This window comes from Lissotriton helveticus, chromosome 4_1, assembly GCF_964261635.1.
Source record: "Lissotriton helveticus chromosome 4_1, aLisHel1.1, whole genome shotgun sequence".
Taxonomy (NCBI): Eukaryota; Metazoa; Chordata; class Amphibia; order Caudata; family Salamandridae; genus Lissotriton; species Lissotriton helveticus.
Genome location: NC_136063.1, coordinates 1,496,226,406 through 1,496,249,010, shown reverse-complemented (window position 1 = coordinate 1,496,249,010; position 22,605 = coordinate 1,496,226,406). Strand labels below are relative to the sequence as shown.

The 22,605-nt window shown below is 48.9% G+C and overlaps 1 protein-coding gene across 1 annotated transcript in view; it reads left to right on the top strand.

The window, feature by feature from the left end:
• The first annotated feature begins 3,524 nt into the window (after nt 1-3,524).
• The window catches only part of SNRNP48 (small nuclear ribonucleoprotein U11/U12 subunit 48), a 178,392-nt gene continuing 159,311 nt past the window's right edge, over nt 3,525-22,605 (top strand). The window contains exon 1 of the mRNA XM_078688086.1: nt 3,525-3,822. Coding sequence (XP_078544212.1) covers nt 3,547-3,822 — 276 coding nt within the window. The 5' untranslated portion in view covers nt 3,525-3,546. The remainder of the gene's footprint in view (nt 3,823-22,605) is intronic.

Here is a 22,605-nt window from a genome sequence, read left to right as displayed (position 1 = left end):
TACAGGTGACAAGGACTTGGTAAGTAATGGTGTACTGGTATGAATCCTAAAAGTGAATTAAAATTCTGATAGGCAGGGTGTTAAGCAGGATTACCGGTTGAAGGTGTGAATGTTTTATGGGCCCTGTTGAGTATGGTAAACTTAGCTGGTAATCCCGTGCTCCATCAGTACCATGCCGTTTGCATGCAGCTGTTTGATGGCAGTTCATAGCCCACTGTGCTAGATTACCATTGTAACTTATAAACTCTGCACAGTAATAAAAGGATCTTTGTCAAAAAACAGTAACCCACAGAGCTATGCACATAAAACACACTTACATGTTCTTCATTATACACATTCTTCAAAGCAGGTATATTAACCATCTGCGCTGCTTTAAATGAGTCAAAACCGCCACAAGCCCACACTTAAGCTCACTCCAGCAGGAGAATTCATCCCCAGAGATATCGTGATTCTTTTATTGTCACTGAAAAGGGCTTGATATACAAAGAACTCTGCACCTTGTGCTTTTAAAACTATAATACACATTTAACAAGCATTTGCGATGCTACAGGTCTCACATTTATGCAAGTTTGAGCTATTGGCGTTGAAAATAACAATGCCTTTTATTTTTATTTTCAAAACATAAATAAAATGCATTGTCATTTACAATGCCAATAGCTTAAACGTGTGTAAATGCGAGACCTATTGCATTGCAAATGCTTGTTATAAATTAGCCTTAGCTGTCCTGCAAATAAGAACAGTCTGGCATGAACCGCCATGCCATGCTCCCTCTGAACAGGAAAAAAAGCACTGTGCACAAGTGCACATACCTGTGCCGCAAGTAGGACTTTCAAGGGGAAGGGCCCGGCCGGGTAACTAAAAAGCGACTTTAAATATTGAGCGCTTTTCGTGCTCAATATTCATGCCTTTGACGTTACTGACTAAAACACTGATCAATTTTACAACAACTGTAAAAACCCTTACGATATGCCATATCAACCATGCAATCCTTGCAGTTTTTTTCATGCACCATATGACTCTTATATTGTTCATACTTTGGACTGAGTCACCCACAAGTGAATTCATGTTTGGTGGGGTGGGTTGGGGGTGGAGTGTTTATGCCAGGGAGCACTGAGACCTCTGAAATTGACATGAGGGCAGTGCGAGTTTCTCAGTGCCTGTCAGTGAGTCATAAAGGTGTGCAGATTACATGCACATCCAAACCTTGGCCTCTCTGCAGAGTGCACACAGCGATGGTTTCATATGTGCCAACTGGGATTGGGATTGAGGGAAGGTATGAGATATGCACATGGAGGATTTCTGAAAGATGGGGAAGAAAATGGGTCTTAACGGCTAAACTGAGCGAGAGAATGCAGACGAAACTGGTGAGATGGTGAGAACAGAAGTGACAGACACTCCAAAGACCACTAACATTTCACAGACATTAGTAGTGTTTAAGTAAGTCTCATATTTTCAGAATGTGAAGCCGTTACAATTGTAATTATGTAGGACATGCATCTTGGAAAGGATTCCTTGTTCCACTTCTTTTTCCACTCATCTTTTATAGACATTCACAGTCTTATGTGCACTTTTAAAAGCAGCACCCACCCTACGTATACCCGAAATCCCTGACGTCCCCCCTCTCCCCCCAAGGTGTATCATCTGTTTTATTCGGTTTGCAAAAGTGATTCTGTGAAATCTAAAACACGCTCAGAGCGCATACCAGTCGTAGACACCGAAGAGTGCATTTGAATAGACCTTTATAAACGAAACAGCATAGGCAAAACCCTGGAGCGCATGATATAAAGGCTTGTCAGGAGAGCTATGTTGCTGTTGGCATGAGACGCTCACGAGTGTGCGCGAGGTCACGGGCGGAGGCCCACTGAGGGCTGCGGGAAGGCTGCAGCCGGTGCACCGTCAGCGCTTTACATGTGAAACCGAGAGGAAGGGACAAGGGTCGAGTTTTAGCTGGGAGCAGCCGGTGGGAGAAACCAACCTAAGGCCAGGCAAGATGCGTCACAAGGCTGTAAATTATTTAAACAGCATTTGCGTGTGTGTCTCCTGGACGAGGAGACTCCCGAGTGTGCGTGGCGAGGTCATGGGGTGGAGGCCCACTGAGGGCTGCGAGAAGGCTGCAGCCGGTGCACCGTCAGCGCTTTACATGTGAAAGCGAGAGGAAGGGACAAGGGTCGAGTTTTAGCTGGGAGCAGCCCGTGGGAGACAACGACCTAAAGCCAGGTAAAATGCGTCGCGAGACTGTAAATTATTTTAAAAACGTTTGTGTAAGTGTCTCCTGTCTGAGCAGGCATGGCGCTTCGGGCTCTGAGCAGCACTGGCACACAGTGGAAGAAAGAGAGGCCCCACGGGAGATAAAGCGAAAGCGTGCTATGCACGCGTTGTGCTGAAACGCTGGGACCCGTACGCGTGCACATCTCCTGTCCGTACGCGTGCACATCTCCTGTCAGTACGCGTGCACATCTCGGGTCCCCCTGCGAAATATAAATCGATGACAGTAGATCTCGTAAGCGGCCAGCGCTTGCGCTGCGACACTAGGCAAGACCTAAAAACACAGGGAGGCTGGAAATGAAAGTGCTTGCCGTGTGAAATTTGCTGGCCTACTGATTTTACTACTGGGGGCTGATATTGCACTACTGCTGAAAAACTGCAGGGACAGTCCTGGCATATTTTGTGAAATTTAACTCGTGCCAATTTTAGAGAGGGACGACTGAAAAAGGTGGGAGATGGTTTTAAGGTTTTCAAACCAGGGATAGATAGCAACTGTTTTAAGAAGCAATCTAATTATAAGCAAGGCTTCCTGTTTTCTGTTCTTACTGATTCTCACAGATAAATACAGAAAGAAAAACATTTATTTTTTTCGTCTGTATTTATTTTTAAATGTGGATAAAAAACGGAAATTGGGTGCTTTTTGAGTGATTCGAAATACACTGTAACGACTGCCAGGCCAAAAACTGTGTAGATAGATAGGTGAGGGTGTTTAAAATGTAATGTATTTTAGTATAAAAAAAATGCTTAAACAGCAGGAGATATGCTCAAGGCTGATAATGAAATGTGCATATTTTCATATAAGTCCATTGATTTATCTTCTGCGGGTGTTCATATCACTAAAACCTGGCAGGCATTCAAGCATGACTGCATATTTATTGTTTAAATAAATGTGGAAATATACCAGTTTCAGATTTATTTTTTACACAATATCCATAATAAATATGGATAAATACAGGTAAAGTTGGCAAAAGATAAATATGGATACAGACGGAAAGGACATAAAAAGAAATACCATTAAACCGGGAGCCCTAATTATGGGGCATGATACTGGCTTTAAAAATTGCATGTTATTTATGTTCTTGGTGCCTCTATTGTAATTTTAAAGCCAAAAACCGAGACGTTTCATAAAAAGGAAGTAAAGGGCTACTATTAAATCTCCTGTTATGTCCCTCTTCTATATCGCCAGCTTTGTACTGTTCTCTTTCTATGTCTACTTACTTTCCGCTCCTCTCTTCAAGTCCTTCCTCTTTGTCTGTGAAGTTTGATTTCTCAGTTTGAGCAATGGCGGTGGAGGAGTTGCTGCAGCCTACACCTCTGGAGCCTGTGCCTACTCCCGCGGAGCCTGTGTTTACTCCCGCGCCCCTTCCGCCTCCAGTCGAGCCTGTGCCTACTCCCGCCCCCCTCCCGCTTCCAGTTGCTAAGCCACCGCTGCCAGATGGCGCCGAGCGGAGGGAACAGCTACGAAGGGAACTCAGCGACTTTGCAGACTCCTGCGACCGGGAGCTGGCAGGTGTGATGGCTGGGTTTGGATGGAGCCGAGAAGCCACCGGGCGGAAGGTACTGCAGCATAGGGCCCAAGGCATGCTTATAACCGCACCATACTCCTCCTTGATGACTTCAGCCGTCTCTGCACTGCACCAACCTCCCTTCGGCTCACCTGACGCCAACTTTCACACCCCTTTTCTGACCTTGACGCCCTCTCGTCTCTTCGGGACCCTGGTGCTCCCCTCCCATGTGGTGTTCTAGCAGGTGGAGAAAAGGGAGGCGTTGGTGGAAGACCCTCGACAGGGGCACGATGGTGTATCGGGAGTGGGTCTGTAGAGAACATGTGGGTGGCGACAGTGTTTGGCGTGTTAGTTATCCATTTCCCATAATCGCTTCACGCTCAGACACGCATTCACTAACTCGCTTTACTTAATAAACGTAAATGTACAGTTGGGGTGGGGCGGGGGAGGGGGGGTGTGGTGGTGGAACTGCAGTAGGCGTGCAAGGGGACAATGCTGATCCAGTGAGCGCCAAATGGAGGAGACCTTCATGTCTAACTTCAGGTGTAGCTGCCTGTCTTATATCACAGTAGTCAGGTAGAACTGTCGATCGCCAAGACTAGTAATAGCAGGTCAATGCTTCTTTCCTCGCGAACTCCCGAGCAGTTTCCATTCCTTTTCTAGTGATCCTGCTTATTTTCCCCACCCTGTACATAACTTTGTGCCCAGTGCCCTCCCCTAATCTCCTCTGATCGCATTCACCGGCATGTGTGGCAGTACCAATGTGGTGCATAAAGATATGATCTTGCTAATGCCCTGATTACTTACTGGTAGTCTTTACAACTAAGTGTATAGTCTTCCTCACCACGAGTCACTACATCATTTCTGTGGCAAGGAAGACTTACGAGGAAGTAATTGTTGTATGGAAGGACGTCCAGGTAGCCGTAGGGTAGACCACAGCTTTCCAAACTGTCTGGCGCGATACGTTACTGTGTTGCGCCCCATGCGTATGTGTGTCGCGCTATCAGATTTATGAGGAGAATTAGCGTATCTGGGATATTTGCACTGCAGACAGCCTCCCACATTCCTAGTCACCAACTGACACCTCTCTGCCCCCTCCCCGCTGCATTCGTAATGCGATTAATTTGACAGATAAGGGAAGCATTGCTCACCTCCCGAGAAGATATTGCACAGACCTAATCACAACTCAAGCCCATAGGCTGTGCTGGTGAGCTTGAGTGGAATGTGTGTCTGGCAGACAAGGCGCCGCTTCTGCAGCCCTGATCTGAGCTATTAAGCCGGGCTCATTGCAATAATTGCCAGGTGCTCACAACCATGCTGTGCTTGACAGAGCAGGGTCCGGCCAGGCCCTGTGGTGTCAATCACAGTAACACTATCCTGCATATTTGTGCCATTTGAGGTTTCCGAGGGAGTAGTCAAACAAGCATTTACAATGCAATGGTCTCGGCATTATTAAAGGTAGAGCTATTGGCATTGCTCATGACATTTTTATTCATTTTTTTTTAAACATAAATAAATGGTATTGTCATTCACAATGGCAATAGGTGAGCATTAGAGAGTAGTAGAGAGTATTCGCGGACACAGAGCCACACACACAGAAAGCCACAGAGACTTGGATATTAATAAGGAATGCAACACCTTCAAAACAAAGGTCTAAAGCACATGCCGTCAGTTCTGCTTAAAGTTACCTGGTTTTCATGGATAGTTGCACCTTTCTCCTGGAAGATTCAGCTTCCTTGCACCCTGTGCTTTGTCGTTTCTTTGTTGTATTATTGTTTTATTCCACCTCTCTTTGTGGTTTCTATTCCCTCCTTCTTGTATAGTCCCTCTCTCATTCTCACACTCCCTCCTTGCTCCAGCATCTCACTAAAGACACAGTGTAATAGAGATGAAACCAATAGTGTCCATTTTCTTACGTCTTTCCTCCCACCTCACTCCTAATTTGTGTCTCACAAAGGCACCAACTGTTGGCACGGAATACAAAGCACCAAAACAGAGAGAGTCAAAGGAAATTAATTCTACGTTTATTACAAAAGCTTATGGGGAAGTGGGCTTTTCTGAACGGTTATGTACTGTTTACATGAGTGATTGGCATATTCCTTTAGCATCAACGCCAGCAGTTCTATATAGCTTTCCCTGACTAAGTCATAGACATCAATAAAAAAAATCAGGCCTTTAGCAGCTAGGTCCCGGCTGCATTAGCCTCTGGCTGTAAAGTGTAATTCCCTGTGTTTATGTCATGCTAAAACCACATGAGGAACCCAAGGATAACAAAGGTTGGGAGCGAGGAACAGTAACTCTCAGGATGACAGGCGTCAGATCCAAACCCTAGCCCGAAGCCAGCTCTAAACCCCAACTGCCTTTTGGTAATTAAAATCCAAACACCCCCAGACTCTACTTCAATCCAATCCCAAGTTTTAAAAATACACGATTTGTTAGTTCTTTCTTAACAATTAACAATGCCATATGCTGTCTTTTTTTAACTTAAGGTTTCCTGTGACAACGCATAGTTTTTTTCAGGATGTAGTGGTGAGAGGCACTAATGAAGGGAGAAACGATGTACATATCCAAGCAGGATCAGTGAACTTACTTCCACTTTGCAATGTCAGAAATTCACAGTATTGCATATCACAGGAGACTTTAAATGTAATTTCACTATTGAAAAAAAATTAGAGGAATTTATAATGAAAATGACTGTCAAAATAGGGACGGTTTGTTAATAGTTTCACTTTTAAAGTGTTCCGAATTGGTTTAAGCTGTAATAATGAGGATAATAATAATTTGTATTTAAATATGTTACTGTTACTAAATTTAATAGTACTCGGTTGCCCAAATCCGAGGGATGGAAGCAGCGTCTGCCTTTCCAGGATTGGCCCTAGTGGCATAAATAGCACAGCATATCCCAGTGGCCAGAATTGTACTCGCTAAGTCATCTCATTTATTTATACGGCACTTAAAACTGACGTTTTTTCCCAATTCGAATTGCTATAAATAACAGGCATTAATGTTGATCATTTAATTGTTAGTCACTGTATCCCCATCCAAAGGATGAAATGCGGAGTCGTCCCTGCCAGGATCCGTACCTCACGTTCAGGTAATACTAGTTGAAGGATCTTTAAACAATTAAAATATGCATTACTCTAGACACAGCGGCGTCCTCGCCCCTTTCACAGGGTGGTAAAAGGGGGAGGAGAGCAGGGGGGGTCCTGTGAGTCAGAGTGACAAACAGGGTGGCAGAAGCAAGACAAGCAGCGCAAATTATTTGGCAATTGAATTAAAACGAGAACGATCCAAGCTGTATTTCCACATCTGCCGAAAGCGCAGAGATCCGCCCATGGGTCTGTGCGTGTTCAAGGTTTATTAGAATTCAGGCCGAGTCATGACTTTCATCTGAGTGTGCAGTTCTGTTGCCAAGTGCAGGCATGGGACCTGGCGCTCGCGTCCTCGTGTGCAGTCACTGTGCCAAAGGAGATTCATTATGTAATAGGAGACCTCAAACATCTTAATAAAGTTCTGCATTCCGCGCACTGTTGTAATTTCGTTTGAAATGAAACATCTGATCGATGCGGCAGAGAAAATGTTGCACAACAAAGGCCCCAGGGCGAATCCCTAGTTTTCTAACTTTATGGAGCATCGGGGCACATAATTGCATACGTCAGAGTTCCAGAGATACAAGCGTACATATTCTTTTCACAATCATTTTATTGTAATAAGATTAACATTCTAGTAACGAAATAGAGTAATTCAGTTACCAGCTGGGTGAAAAAGCTGGCATCCTCTAGTGGACTTTGCAACAAGCGCTCAACCCGCTGTGCCCAATAGCTGAGAAGCCGTTAACACTACTATTGTTCACACGTGCATTGCCCTGGAAATGTAGGAGGCCAGCACCCTCATACTGTTACTGGTGAAAAGCACCCCCTCCCCTCCCACACACAACCCCGACGGGCCGCAGACGCCGCGATCTTCTGGCATCCCCCACACTCTTCCACTCAGGACCGATGTCCTGCTCGCCGTCCCCTTCTCCTGGCACCCCGCCCTGTGGCTGTAGGATGCTGGGTGCAGGCTGACAGTGAGAGGTGGGGCACACGCACACCCGTGAGCCCGGCGCCCTGGGGGGCTTCACACTAGCAGTGGACACGGGCTCCGCAGGGGGTCTCGGCCACCCTTTGATCCACCCGATGGCATCGGGGACGTGTACTGGGGGCACGTGCTTGGTGCTCAAACCGGACAGAGGCCGCTGCCCCTGTGGGGTCGGTGCTTACATATGTGTTTATTCACGCACAGGCCCACGCCCGCCCCTCCCCTCCCTCAGGCCTCACACCTCCATTCCCCCCTTCCATGTCTCTCTTTCCTCCCCTCGCCTGGTCTCTGTTGCTGCTCCAGGTGTGACCTGCACTCTTCTTCCCCCTTCATTTCTTTTCGTCACTCCCCCCCGCCTCTGTTCCTCTCCTCACCTTGTCCCTTGTGCGCCGCGGGCTGTTCCCACTGTGGGTCCCCAGTCGGCCCTTGTTCTTGCCCTGTCCCCCCACCCCAGGTGCCCTCGTTGCAGGTGCAGCCAGGGGCCACGCCACGGCCCGGAACTCATATTATTTTTTATTAAAAAAATACAATAAAGACACTTGCTTCCATGATGTTTTCAGAGGTGTCCTGCTCCAGCTGCGGGCCTCCGCTCCGCCTCCCACGCGGCGGACTCGGGGGGTCTGCCATGGACAGAGGGGGGGGGGCTCAGCTCTCCATCCCGACGCCAAGGCCTGGTGTGCTGGGGACACCGCCTCGAGCGTTCACACCCCCGGTGCTGCATTAACCGAAGGCACCCCGGCCAGAAACACACTGACGTCACCAGAACTGACCCCCTGTACCAGATACACCCCCCCCCCCCACCTCCCCGCTTTGCACCTTCTCGTCGGGAGGTCTCCTGTCCTTCCCACAGGTGTGCATTGACGCGCCGGGCCAGCATTAAACATGCTTCCAAGGGAGATTAGCGAAAAACACAAGAATTGTTATTTTTTTAAATTATTTAGTTGGGATTCTTTTCAGACGCCAGCGGAAATGTAGGAGGCCAGCACCCTCATACTGTTACTGGTGAAAAGCACCCCCTCCCTTCCCACACACAACCCCGACGGGCCGCAGACGCCGCGATCTCAGCACGAGCACCAGGAAAGCCTCACCCCAGCGCGAGGTCAGGGGCCTCCATGAAAGATTAGCGTTCACTCCCTGCGGTATTTTTGGAATATCCCGATACCTTGTAGTGCTTTGTTTGGTGCCAAAGCAGGAGATCACTGGGTGAAAAAGAGGGGCTTGCTTTCTTGTGGGGCCGTGGCTTTCATCTCACTTTGAACACCCCCCTCAGTTGTGCCCACCAGCAGGCGCACCACAGACGCCCCCACCCTTCCTCTCAGCCTTTGAATTTTAAGCACCCCTCCCCAGCCCTGCTCCTCTTTCACGGGTGTCTGTCTGCTGTGAGTGATTTACACATGAGTACAGTGACGTTTGTCGGGCGGGAGCAGGCTTCTTGCGATTGTCTCAGCATTGTGAAAACAAGACAGGGTAGAAACAACAAGCATTTACAATGCAATGGTTTTGCCTTTGTTAAAGTTAGAGCTATTGGCATTGCTCTTGACACTCTGAAGCTCCACTCTGAAGCTCCACTCTGCACTCTGAAGCTCCACTCTGCACTCTGAAGCTCCACTCTGCACTCTGAAGCTCCACTCTGCACTCTGAAGCTCCACTCTGCACTCTGAAGCTCCACTCTGCACTCTGAAGCTCCACTCTGAAGCTCCACTCTGCACTCTGAAGCTGCACTCTGAAGCTGCACTCTGAAGCTGCACTCTGAAGCTGCACTCTGAAGCTGCACTCTGAAGCTCCACTCTGAAGCTCCACTCTGAAGCTCCACTCTGAAGCTCCACTCTGAAGCTCCACTCTGAAGCTCCACTCTGAAGCTCCACTCTGAAGCTCCACTCTGAAGCTCCACTCTGAAGCTCCACTCTGAAGCTCCACTCTGAAGCTGCACTCTGAAGCTGCACTCTGAAGCTGCACTCTGAAGCTGCACTCTGAAGCTGCACTCTGAAGCTGCACTCTGAAGCTGCACTCTGAAGCTGCACTCTGAAGCTCCACTCTGAAGCTCCACTCTGAAGCTCCACTCTGAAGCTCCACTCTGAAGCTCCACTCTGAAGCTCCACTCTGAAGCTCCACTCTGAAGCTCCACTCTGAAGCTCCACTCTGAAGCTCCACTCTGAAGCTCCACTCTGAAGCTCCACTCTGAAGCTCCACTCTGAAGCTCCACTCTGAAGCTCCACTCTGAAGCTCCACTCTGAAGCTCCACTCTGAAGCTCCACTCTGAAGCTCCACTCTGAAGCTCCACTCTGAAGCTCCACTCTGAAGCTCCACTCTGAAGCTCCACTCTGAAGCTCCACTCTGAAGCTCCACTCTGAAGCTCCACTCTGAAGCTCCACTCTGAAGCTCCACTCTGAAGCTCCACTCTGAAGCTCCACTCTGCACTCTGAAGCTCCACTCTGCACTCTGAAGCTCCACTCTGCACTCTGAAGCTCCACTCTGAATCTGCACTCTGAAGCTCCACTCTGAATCTGCACTCTGAAGCTCCACTCTGCACTCTGAAGCTCCACTCTGAATCTGCACTCTGAAGCTCCACTCTGAATCTGCACTCTGAAGCTCCACTCTGAATCTGCACTCTGAAGCTCCACTCTGAATCTGCACTCTGAAGCTCCACTCTGCACTCTGAAGCTCCACTCTGAAGCTCCACTCTGCACTCTGAAGCTCCACTCTGCACTCTGAAGCTCCACTCTGCACTCTGAAGCTCCACTCTGCACTCTGAAGCTCCACTCTGCACTCTGAAGCTCCACTCTGCACTCTGAAGCTCCACTCTGCACTCTGAAGCTGCACTCTGAAGCTCCACTCTGAAGCTCCACTCTGAAGCTCCACTCTGAAGCTCCACTCTGAAGCTCCACTCTGAAGCTCCACTCTGAAGCTCCACTCTGAAGCTCCACTCTGAAGCTCCACTCTGAAGCTCCACTCTGAAGCTGCACTCTGAAGCTCCACTCTGAAGCTCCACTCTGAAGCTCCACTCTGAAGCTCCACTCTGAAGCTGCACTCTGAAGCTGCACTCTGAAGCTGCACTCTGAAGCTCCACTCTGCACTCTGAAGCTCCACTCTGAAGCTCCACTCTGAAGCTCCACTCTGCACTCTGAAGCTCCACTCTGAAGCTCCACTCTGAAGCTCCACTCTGCACTCTGAAGCTCCACTCTGAAGCTCCACTCTGCACTCTGAAGCTCCACTCTGAAGCTCCACTCTGCACTCTGAAGCTCCACTCTGAATCTGCACTCTGAAGCTCCACTCTGAATCTGCACTCTGAAGCTCCACTCTGAAGCTCCACTCTGAAGCTCCACTCTGCACTCTGAAGCTCCACTCTGAAGCTCCACTCTGCACTCTGAAGCTCCACTCTGAATCTGCACTCTGAAGCTCCACTCTGCACTCTGAAGCTCCACTCTGAAGCTCCACTCTGCACTCTGAAGCTCCACTCTGAAGCTCCACTCTGAAGCTCCACTCTGAAGCTCCACTCTGAAGCTCCACTCTGAAGCTCCACTCTGAAGCTCCACTCTGAAGCTCCACTCTGAAGCTCCACTCTGAAGCTCCACTCTGAAGCTCCACTCTGAAGCTCCACTCTGAAGCTCCACTCTGAAGCTCCACTCTGAAGCTCCACTCTGAAGCTCCACTCTGAAGCTCCACTCTGAAGCTCCACTCTGAAGCTCCACTCTGAAGCTCCACTCTGAAGCTCCACTCTGAAGCTCCACTCTGAAGCTCCACTCTGAAGCTCCACTCTGAAGCTCCACTCTGAAGCTCCACTCTGAAGCTCCACTCTGAAGCTCCACTCTGCACTCTGAAGCTCCACTCTGCACTCTGAAGCTCCACTCTGCACTCTGAAGCTCCACTCTGCACTCTGAAGCTCCACTCTGCACTCTGAAGCTCCACTCTGAAGCTCCACTCTGAAGCTCCACTCTGAAGCTCCACTCTGAAGCTCCACTCTGAAGCTCCACTCTGAAGCTCCACTCTGAAGCTCCACTCTGAAGCTCCACTCTGCACTCTGAAGCTCCACTCTGAAGCTCCACTCTGCACTCTGAAGCTCCACTCTGAAGCTCCACTCTGCACTCTGAAGCTCCACTCTGCACTCTGAAGCTCCACTCTGCACTCTGAAGCTCCACTCTGAAGCTCCACTCTGCACTCTGAAGCTCCACTCTGCACTCTGAAGCTCCACTCTGCACTCTGAAGCTCCACTCTGCACTCTGAAGCTCCACTCTGCACTCTGAAGCTCCACTCTGCACTCTGAAGCTCCACTCTGCACTCTGAAGCTCCACTCTGAAGCTCCACTCTGAAGCTCCACTCTGAAGCTCCACTCTGAAGCTCCACTCTGAAGCTCCACTCTGAAGCTCCACTCTGAAGCTCCACTCTGAAGCTCCACTCTGCACTCTGAAGCTCCACTCTGCACTCTGAAGCTCCACTCTGCACTCTGAAGCTCCACTCTGCACTCTGAAGCTCCACTCTGCACTCTGAAGCTCCACTCTGCACTCTGAAGCTCCACTCTGCACTCTGAAGCTCCACTCTGAAGCTCCACTCTGAAGCTCCACTCTGAAGCTCCACTCTGCACTCTGAAGCTCCACTCTGCACTCTGAAGCTCCACTCTGAAGCTCCACTCTGAAGCTCCACTCTGAAGCTCCACTCTGAAGCTCCACTCTCCACTCTGAAGCTCCACTCTGCACTCTGAAGCTCCACTCTGAAGCTCCACTCTGAAGCTCCACTCTGAAGCTCCACTCTGAAGCTCCACTCTGAAGCTCCACTCTGAAGCTCCACTCTGAAGCTCCACTCTGAAGCTCCACTCTGAAGCTCCACTCTGAAGCTCCACTCTGCACTCTGAAGCTCCACTCTGAAGCTCCACTCTGCACTCTGAAGCTCCACTCTGAAGCTCCACTCTGCACTCTGAAGCTCCACTCTGCACTCTGAAGCTCCACTCTGAAGCTCCACTCTGAAGCTCCACTCTGAAGCTCCACTCTGAAGCTCCACTCTGAAGCTCCACTCTGAAGCTCCACTCTGAAGCTCCACTCTGAAGCTCCACTCTGAAGCTCCACTCTGCACTCTGAAGCTCCACTCTGAAGCTCCACTCTGCACTCTGAAGCTCCACTCTGAAGCTCCACTCTGCACTCTGAAGCTCCACTCTGAAGCTCCACTCTGAAGCTCCACTCTGAAGCTCCACTCTGAAGCTCCACTCTGAAGCTCCACTCTGAAGCTCCACTCTGAAGCTCCACTCTGAAGCTCCACTCTGAAGCTCCACTCTGAAGCTCCACTCTGAAGCTCCACTCTGAAGCTCCACTCTGAAGCTCCACTCTGAAGCTCCACTCTGAAGCTCCACTCTGAAGCTCCACTCTGAAGCTCCACTCTGCACTCTGAAGCTCCACTCTGCACTCTGAAGCTCCACTCTGCACTCTGAAGCTCCACTCTGAAGCTCCACTCTGCACTCTGAAGCTCCACTCTGCACTCTGAAGCTCCACTCTGCACTCTGAAGCTCCACTCTGCACTCTGAAGCTCCACTCTGAAGCTCCACTCTGAAGCTCCACTCTGAAGCTCCACTCTGCACTCTGAAGCTCCACTCTGCACTCTGAAGCTCCACTCTGCACTCTGAAGCTCCACTCTGCACTCTGAAGCTCCACTCTGAAGCTCCACTCTGAAGCTCCACTCTGAAGCTCCACTCTGCACTCTGAAGCTCCACTCTGCACTCTGAAGCTCCACTCTGAAGCTCCACTCTGAAGCTCCACTCTGAAGCTCCACTCTGAAGCTCCACTCTCCACTCTGAAGCTCCACTCTGCACTCTGAAGCTCCACTCTGAAGCTCCACTCTGAAGCTCCACTCTGAAGCTCCACTCTGAAGCTCCACTCTCCACTCTGAAGCTCCACTCTGAAGCTCCACGCTCCACTCTGAAGCTCCACTCTGAAGCTCCACTCTGAAGCTCCACTCTGAAGCTCCACTCTGAAGCTCCACTCTGAAGCTCCACTCTGAAGCTCCACTCTGAAGCTCCACTCTGAAGCTCCACTCTGAAGCTCCACTCTGCACTCTGAAGCTCCACTCTGAAGCTCCACTCTGCACTCTGAAGCTCCACTCTGAAGCTCCACTCTGCACTCTGAAGCTCCACTCTGCACTCTGAAGCTCCACTCTGAAGCTCCACTCTGAAGCTCCACTCTGAAGCTCCACTCTGAAGCTCCACTCTGAAGCTCCACTCTGAAGCTCCACTCTGAAGCTCCACTCTGAAGCTCCACTCTGAAGCTCCACTCTGAAGCTCCACTCTGAAGCTCCACTCTGAAGCTCCACTCTGAAGCTCCACTCTGAAGCTCCACTCTGAATCTGCACTCTGAAGCTCCACTCTGAAGCTCCACTCTGAATCTGCACTCTGAAGCTCCACTCTGCACTCTGATGCTCCACTCTGAATCTGCACTCTGAAGCTCCACTCTGCACTCTGAATCTGCACTCTGCAGCTCCACTCTGAAGCTCCACTCTGAAGCTCCACTCTGAAGCTCCACTCTGAAGCTCCACTCTGAAGCTCCACTCTGAAGCTCCACTCTGAAGCTCCACTCTGAAGCTCCACTCTGAAGCTCCACTCTGCACTCTGAAGCTCCACTCTGCACTCTGAAGCTCCACTCTGCACTCTGAAGCTCCACTCTGCACTCTGAAGCTCCACTCTGCACTCTGAAGCTCCACTCTGCACTCTGAAGCTCCACTCTGCACTCTGAATCTGCACTCTGAAGCTCCACTCTGCACTCTGAAGCTCCACTCTGAATCTGCACTCTGAAGCTCCACTCTGCAGCTCCACTCTGCACTCTGCAGCTCCACTCTGCACTCTGCAGCTCCACTCTGCACTCTGCAGCTCCACTCTGCACTCTGAAGCTCCACTCTGAAGCTCCACTCTGAAGCTCCACTCTGAAGCTCCACTCTGAAGCTCCACTCTGAAGCTCCACTCTGAAGCTCCACTCTGAAGCTCCACTCTGAAGCTCCACTCTCCACTCTGAAGCTCCACTCTGAAGCTCCACTCTGAAGCTCCACTCTGAAGCTCCACTCTGAAGCTCCACTCTGAAGCTCCACTCTGAAGCTCCACTCTGAAGCTCCACTCTGAAGCTCCACTCTGAAGCTCCACTCTGAAGCTCCACTCTGAAGCTCCACTCTGAAGCTCCACTCTGCACTCTGAAGCTCCACTCTGAAGCTCCACTCTGAAGCTCCACTCTGCACTCTGAAGCTCCACTCTGAAGCTCCACTCTGAAGCTCCACTCTGAAGCTCCACTCTGAAGCTCCACTCTGAAGCTACACACCGCGCAGGGCAGCTCTGGATGCTGATGCGAGAGGCCAGCTGGGAGGCGCGCTGCTCGTCTTCCTGCTCGTGCTGACTCGGAGAGAAAACTTGTTTTCATTGGGAGAGCGGCCTTCAAAGACCCGGTCACTGCGCCTCTCTTTAGCTTGGGATAAAATGGGCGCAGTGTTGTGGTGATGACAGTAGAGCAAGGGAGGTGCCGGCAATGCCGGACCAGACTCGGGGGCGTTCCCGGCGTCGCGTGACGTCGGCAAAAGGCAAAGAATGTCAGGAACGCCCCCGTGTCTGGTCCGGCATTGACGGACAGGCCCCTCGTCCAATGGCAAGGCTCCGTTTACGGAGCCAGCCAATCAATGACGAGGGCCGACCCAAAGCACCCTACAGTTCTCAACAGGATTTCGCCTGCGCGAAAAGCTGCGCAGAGCGCAGCTTTCGCTAGGCAAAACCTAAAAAAATGTGGATTACCTGAGGAGAGCTGCGGGCGGGCGGAGGGAGGGGGGGGGGAGCGGGACTAAGGAGAGCCGCGGAGGGAGGGGGGACGAGCAGAGCAGCTGTGGAAATCACCACCGTCTTTCTCCGAGGCAAAGCAGAAATGCCTCGGAGAAAGCATGGTGATTTTTCGCATTCGGGGGCGTGTTTTGCTGTCCTGAGTGACGGACAACGTCACAAGCTAAAGAACAGCAAAACCTACGCCCCCGAATCCGAAAAAGACTGGGCTTGTTTGGAGTGACTCCCTTCTCTTCCAATGGCTGGCTTCCTTTTAGGAAGCCAGCCAATGGAAGCGAACGGAGCTGAGAAGAAGGGTTTAAAGTGCCCTACTCCAAAACATAACTTCTCCGGACCGGAAGCTGTGCTTTGCACAGCTTATAGGTCCCGAGACCTAAAAAGGGCATGATACAAGGAGTCGCAACTTTCACGTAGAACCTGATGAGGCAGTGAACGTTGTATTGAAAGTGTAAATGTTATGGTATGGATGGATGAGTGAACAAGGGTGTATGGATGGGTGGATGAATTAATAGATGGATAGATGGATGGATGGATGAGTGAAAGCATGGATGGCTGGGTGAAAGGGGGTGGATGATTGGATAAAGGGCGGATGATGGGTGGATAAGTGAAACATTGGATGGATGAATGAAAGGGAGGGTGGATGAAAGGGTGAATGATGGATGAGTGAAAGGGTGGATGGAATGAAAGGGTGGATGGAATAAAGGAGTGAAAGGGTTGATGGATAGATGAGCGAAAGGATGAATGGATTGGTTTGGAGATGGATGGATAGTTTTGGATATGAAGGGTGGACAGACGGAATGGTGAAAGCTGAATGATGGATGAAAGACTGAGCAGACGACACAATGTAAAGGTTAAATGGCGGCCATCAGCAGGTAAATGGTAGGATGAGAGAATGAATGGGTAGATCTATGGAAGAGACGAGCTATATTCTGGGTAGGGTCATAATGATTTGCTTGATTTACATTGTGCCATAAGAGCTTTTGGGTCGAAGTGGGGGTATTTTCAGTGGGTGAGTGTGTGGATGGATGAGTGAGCAAGGGTGGATGTATAGATGGATGGATGGGTGAAAGCATGGATTGCTGGGTGAAAGAGGGTGGATGATTGGATAAAAGGGCGGATGATGGGTAGATAAGTGAAAGATTGGATGGATGAATGAAAGGGAGGATGAATGAAAGGGATGGAGGATGAATGAGTGAAAGGAGGGATCGAGTGACAGGGTGATGTAATGAAAGGGCGGATGGAATAAAGGAGTGAAAGGGTTGAATAGATGAGCGAAAGGATTGATGAATGAGCGAAAGGGTGGATAAAGAGATGGATGAGTGAAAAGATAAATGGATAGGTTTTGAGTTGGATGGATAGGTTTGTATATGAAGGGTGGACAGACGGAATGGTGAGAAACGGAATGATGGATGAAAGACAGAATAGACGACAGAATGTAAAGATTAAATGGTGGACCTCAGCAGGTAAATGGTAGGATGAATGGATGTATCTGTGGAAGAGACAAGAGATAGCTTCTGAGGAGGGTCATGATGATTTGCTTAATTTGCTTGGTGCCATAAGAGTTTAGGTGCGACGTGGGGGTATTTTCAGTTTCTTCCTACTCGTGCTGAAAAATAAATGGTTTTGTGCCAAACAGCAATCTATCTTGATTGAATGCCATTGAAACAAGCCTTGACAAACTCAGTAGGCTCGGCCTTGGCAAGCGCCTTGAGTGGTTCGGGCTCGCTCGCGTTACCGTGTCTCGAAATTTTATTTTCCAGAATGGCTTGTCACTAACATGAAAAGTTAGGAAAGCTGTGGGGTAGACTGTAGAATAAGGTTTATTAAGACTTGGTTACTGGATTATTAAAATGGTAAGTAGCAGATAGCCCCACCAGAAGCAGCCTTCTTAATGCTCATCCCACACATTCCAACTGACAAACTCTCAACCACACCAGGCACACCAGCATTGCATTGCATTACATTACCAAGCACTCCAGCATTTCACTACATCACATTCATACTGTCTGAGCAGCAGGGAACAGGTAACTGAGGGAAAGGATGCATAGTAACAATTCAAGTCACAACAGTAATGCCCGGGTTACTTACTAATAATCTTCATTACTCTGAGTGTAGTTGTATATTGATTCTTCTTGTAATATGGCTGAAAGTAGTCATTAGCCCTTCCTTAGTGTTTTCACCTTCTCAGTCTCCCAGAATACCTGTGAGTGTTCTAACTTGTACCAGAGTGTTCTACCTGTGCCAGTTGAAGGTCTGGTCAGCTGGTGAGGTTTGTACTCGGCTGTGTCCTACAATAAATCTACATGTAATCAACTATAAATACCCTGTCATCTATCACCATCTTATTCACAACATTTTGGCGATGTGTTCTGCTGGCCATCAAACACAGCTTGAGCTCTACCTCGCAAAAGAACCCACTGCGGTACACCTATGTGCTGCCAGTAATGTGATCAGAGGAAACAAGAAAGAAGAAACCACACGGATGAGAGAGAAGTCAAATGGATCTTGTGCAACTAAAGAAAAGCTTATCTTTCACAAGCGTGAGTCTATTACTGCGCAACATGTACTTAAGACTCCTTACCATTCAACTGCGGCAAAAAAGTAAGATTGGAGAAACTGAAAACTGAAGAAACTAACTTCAAGTAGTTGCAGTGCTTTGGAAATTTATGTAATTGTCTCAATCGACAGCTAAATGTAATGTAATGATGTCTTGTAAAGCGCATGAATCACCCCACATGGGGTATCTCCGCACTGTAGACCGCTGGGGAACCCGTCCTGGCTTTCCCTGTGAGATGGTCCCCACTGGGTATCTCCAAGGTGAAACCAGGCATTCCCGGCGTATGTGGGGGGTCGTTGTGGAGATGAGGCAAGCTAATGCCCAGAGTTGTCGAGTGTGATCCCTGGTTAGAGTAGGCACCGAGGCGAGAATTATCGAGTCCGCTGACCCTGGTCCACGACCCTGCCGCGTCGGGAATTGAACCCTGGTCCCGGGCCGTCCTCTGCTTCCAGGTCTGCCGCCTCTAACCAGTGAGCCGCACCACTCCAGCTAAAGACAGTAAAACTACTTATCATTCATTTGCAGTCAATCAACAACAAAAGGAATTGTCAACCGCAACCAGTAACTTTAAGAAATAGCCCCAAAGTACTTTTTATATGCTCTCTGTTATGTTACAAATGAAGGGTTGGACACGAGAAACTGCATTTATTGGAGCGAAGTATGTTTAAAGCTAAACCCACAGTTGCTGTAAAGAAAAGGGAGATTCGCCTAAAAATCAGAAACATGCTGCCATAAACGAGTGAACTATACACATAATCGGATAAAGGGAAAAGAAGCTATACTCAAGTTCTTTTACCGTGAGTTTGACACCCGGTTAAATGTTTGTTGACTGAGAGTACCGGTTGACTGTGGCTCTGTGTGTCTGTCTCCACGCTGATCTGGTCTTCACCATGGCACTCTCCCTAATGATGACGTGTTGGAATCTCCGTGGGACTCAGTGGAGAACCAGTCTGTTCAAAGAGGTCGTCAGTGCAGCATCATTGCAGTCTGGAAGAAGCCTGGGTACATCATCACGTACTGTGCGCAGCGTGTGACGTCTTTCTGTGACGTAAAGCAGCCATTTTGTAGCTCCACGCATTGTGTTCTCATGGCAACTGGTTTCGGGAACATAACGCAACGCAATCCTGGTGCGGTGTGTAGTGCTGCTTCAACTGACAACAATATCTTGGTGTTTAGCCTGCTTTTAACGTGACGCCAACAGAGGACAAAAATGTCACCAGCAGACTGTATGATGTTCAGATGGTGAGAGAAGCGGAAAGAGTGCTGTTTTGTTTAGGTATGATGCGTGTCGGAAATCATAAACACGTGGAGAATGAGAAATTTCCTAGTTCACACAAAGGAAAGTTTCAATTCTATTAAGGACGCGGAGGCGAGGATTTTGCTAGTCCTTTCTTCATTTTTATTGACAGCCAGTTAGAAGATATAAGAAAAAAACCATCAACCATGAACTACCCTAACCAACATGGCAGCGGTAGTCATGGTGATACAATATCCAATCAGAGTCCATAACACCAGCATAAAGGAAACCCACGTCGGTAGTCCTTCCTCTTTCGTTGCTGCCGGTGTAAAGAAGTCTCCTACCCTTCAGTCCGTTTTCTGATCGGAGCCTAGGGAAGAGAAAAAATAATATCTCGTCCAGAACAATGCTGAAGCATCTTACACATTGCAATGGAAACAAGCATTAGAAATGCCATCGGGCTCGGATTTATTTGAGTTTGAGCTAATGGCATTGTAAATGCCAATGTATTGTTGCTATGCGTTATGGAGTGTGTTCATGTGGTGTGTACTGCCAGTGATCTCCTTGTGAGTGTGAGAATATTGCACCGTTACTGCCTGTGATGTCCTTCTTGTGAGTGTGAGAAGCTTGCACCTCTGCTGCCTGTGGTCTCCTTGTGAGTGTAAGAAGCTTGCACTGCTGCTGCCTGTGATGTCGTTCTTGTGAGTGTGAGAAGCTTGCACCGCTGCTGCTTGTGATGTCCTTCTTGTGAGTGGGAGAAGCTTGCACCTCAGCTGCCTGTGGTCTCCTTGTGAGTGTAAGAAGCTTGCACAGCTGCTGCCTGTGATGTCCTTCTTGTGAGTGTGAGAAGCTTGCACCGCTGCTGCCTGTGAGTATGAGAAGATTGCATTGTGCATCTCTGTGCTGTGCCTGTTCTTTGTAAGGGACTCTTGCTCTGTTGCTGCTGCTGCCTTGGCACAGTACCTGCTGTGAGTGTGTGAGGGAAGCTTGCACCACTGCTGCTTGTGATGTCGTTCTTGCCAGTGTGAGAAGCTTGCACCTCTGCTGCCTGTGGTCTCCTTGTGAGTGGGAGAAGCTTGCACCTCAGCTGCCTGTGGTCTCCTTGTGAGTGGGAGAAGCTTGCACAGCTGCTGCCTGTGATGTCCTACTCACTACTCTACTCTACTCACTACTCTACTCACTACTCTGCACTCACTGCTCACTACTCTGCTACTCTGCTCACTACTCTGCTCACTACTCTGCTCACTACTCTGCTCACTACTCTGCTCACTACTCTGCTCACTACTCTGCTCACTACTCTGCTCACTACTCTGCTCACTACTCTGCTCACTACTCTGCTCACTACTCTGCTCACTACCCTGCTCACTACCCTGCTCACTACCCTGCTCACTACCCTGCTCACTACCCTGCTCACTACCCTGCTCACTACCCTGCTCACTACCCTGCTCACTACCCTGCTCACTACCCTGCTCACTACCCTGCTCACTACCCTGCTCACTACCCTGCTCACTATTCTGCTCACTATTCTGCTCACTACTCTGCTCACTACTCACTACTCTACTCACTACTCTACTCACTACTCTACTCACTACTCTACTCACTAATCACTACTCTACTCACTACTCACTACTCACTACTCTGCACTCACTACTCTGCTCACTACTCACTACTCTACTCACTACTCTCCACTCACTACTCTACTCACTACTCACTACTCTGCACTCACTACTCTGCTCACTACTCACTACTCTGCACTCACTACTCTGCTCACTACTCACTACTCTACTCAACTACTCTCCACTCACTACTCTCCACTCACTACTCTCCACTCACTACTCTACTCACTACTCTACTCACTACTCTACTCACTACTCTACTCACTACTCTACTCACTACTCTACTCACTACTCTACTCACTACTCTACTCACTACTCTACTCACTACTCTACTCACTACTCTACTCACTACTCTACTCACACTACTCTGCACCCACTACTCTGCACCCACTACTCTGCACCCACTACTCTGCACCCACTACTCTGCACCCACTACTCTGCACCCACTACTCTGCACCCACTACTCTGCACCCACTACTCTGCACCCACTACTCTGCACCCACTACTCTGCACCCACTACTCTGCACCCACTACTCTGCACCCACTACTCTGCACCCACTACTCTGCACCCACTACTCTGCACCCACTACTCTGCACCCACTACTCTGCACCCACTACTCTGCACCCACTACTCTGCACCCACTACTCTGCACCCACTACTCTGCACCCACTACTCTGCACCCACTACTCTGCACCCACTACTCTGCACCCACTACTCTGCACCCACTACTCTGCTCACTACTCACTACTCTACTCAACTACTCTCCACTCACTACTCTGCTCACTACTCACTACTCTACTCTACTCACTACTCTACTCTACACTCTACTCACTACTCTACTCTACTCACTACTCTACTCTACTCACTACTCTACTCTACTCACTACTCTACTCACTACTCTACTCACTACTCTACTCACTACTCTACTCTACTCTCTACTCTACTCAGGTTCAGGTTTCAAGTCTTTATTTCGATTTTTCACAAATCATAAAAGACACAATAAAATACAGAAATAGGTCACACATGAATATTTAAAAAAGGAAACTATTTGAAGGAAAAAGGGAAAATACAAAAAACCTCAAAACTAGATACATTAAAAAAAGCATTAAATATCAATGAAAAGGAAACCTGAGTAAATAAGCAAAGGACACATGATGTTTTAGCAGTGCAATACGAATCAATTAACCTAAAACCATTTCTTGGCTGATGGATACAGATGCAAAAAATCTAGTAAGGGGCTAGATTCAACACAATACATCGTTTGTCACTGGGCTCAGGCAACTGAGGCTAATAACTTAACCTTAAAAACCAGGCCCAGCCCAGATATTTGGCCAGGCTTACAACAAAAAGCTCAGAAGTGTTGGTCTTTAGAGCCCAGATGGCTTCAACAGATGTTTTAAACGGCAGTCTCTGGAACAATGGTTTGAGCCATTTCTTTCGGGGTACAGTATATCTCGGGCAAACAAAAAGAAAATGTCCCTCTGATTCTCTGTGACCCGGACAACCTTTACAATAGATCGATGTCCCTGTGGACCATTTGTTAAGAAAAGGGTTC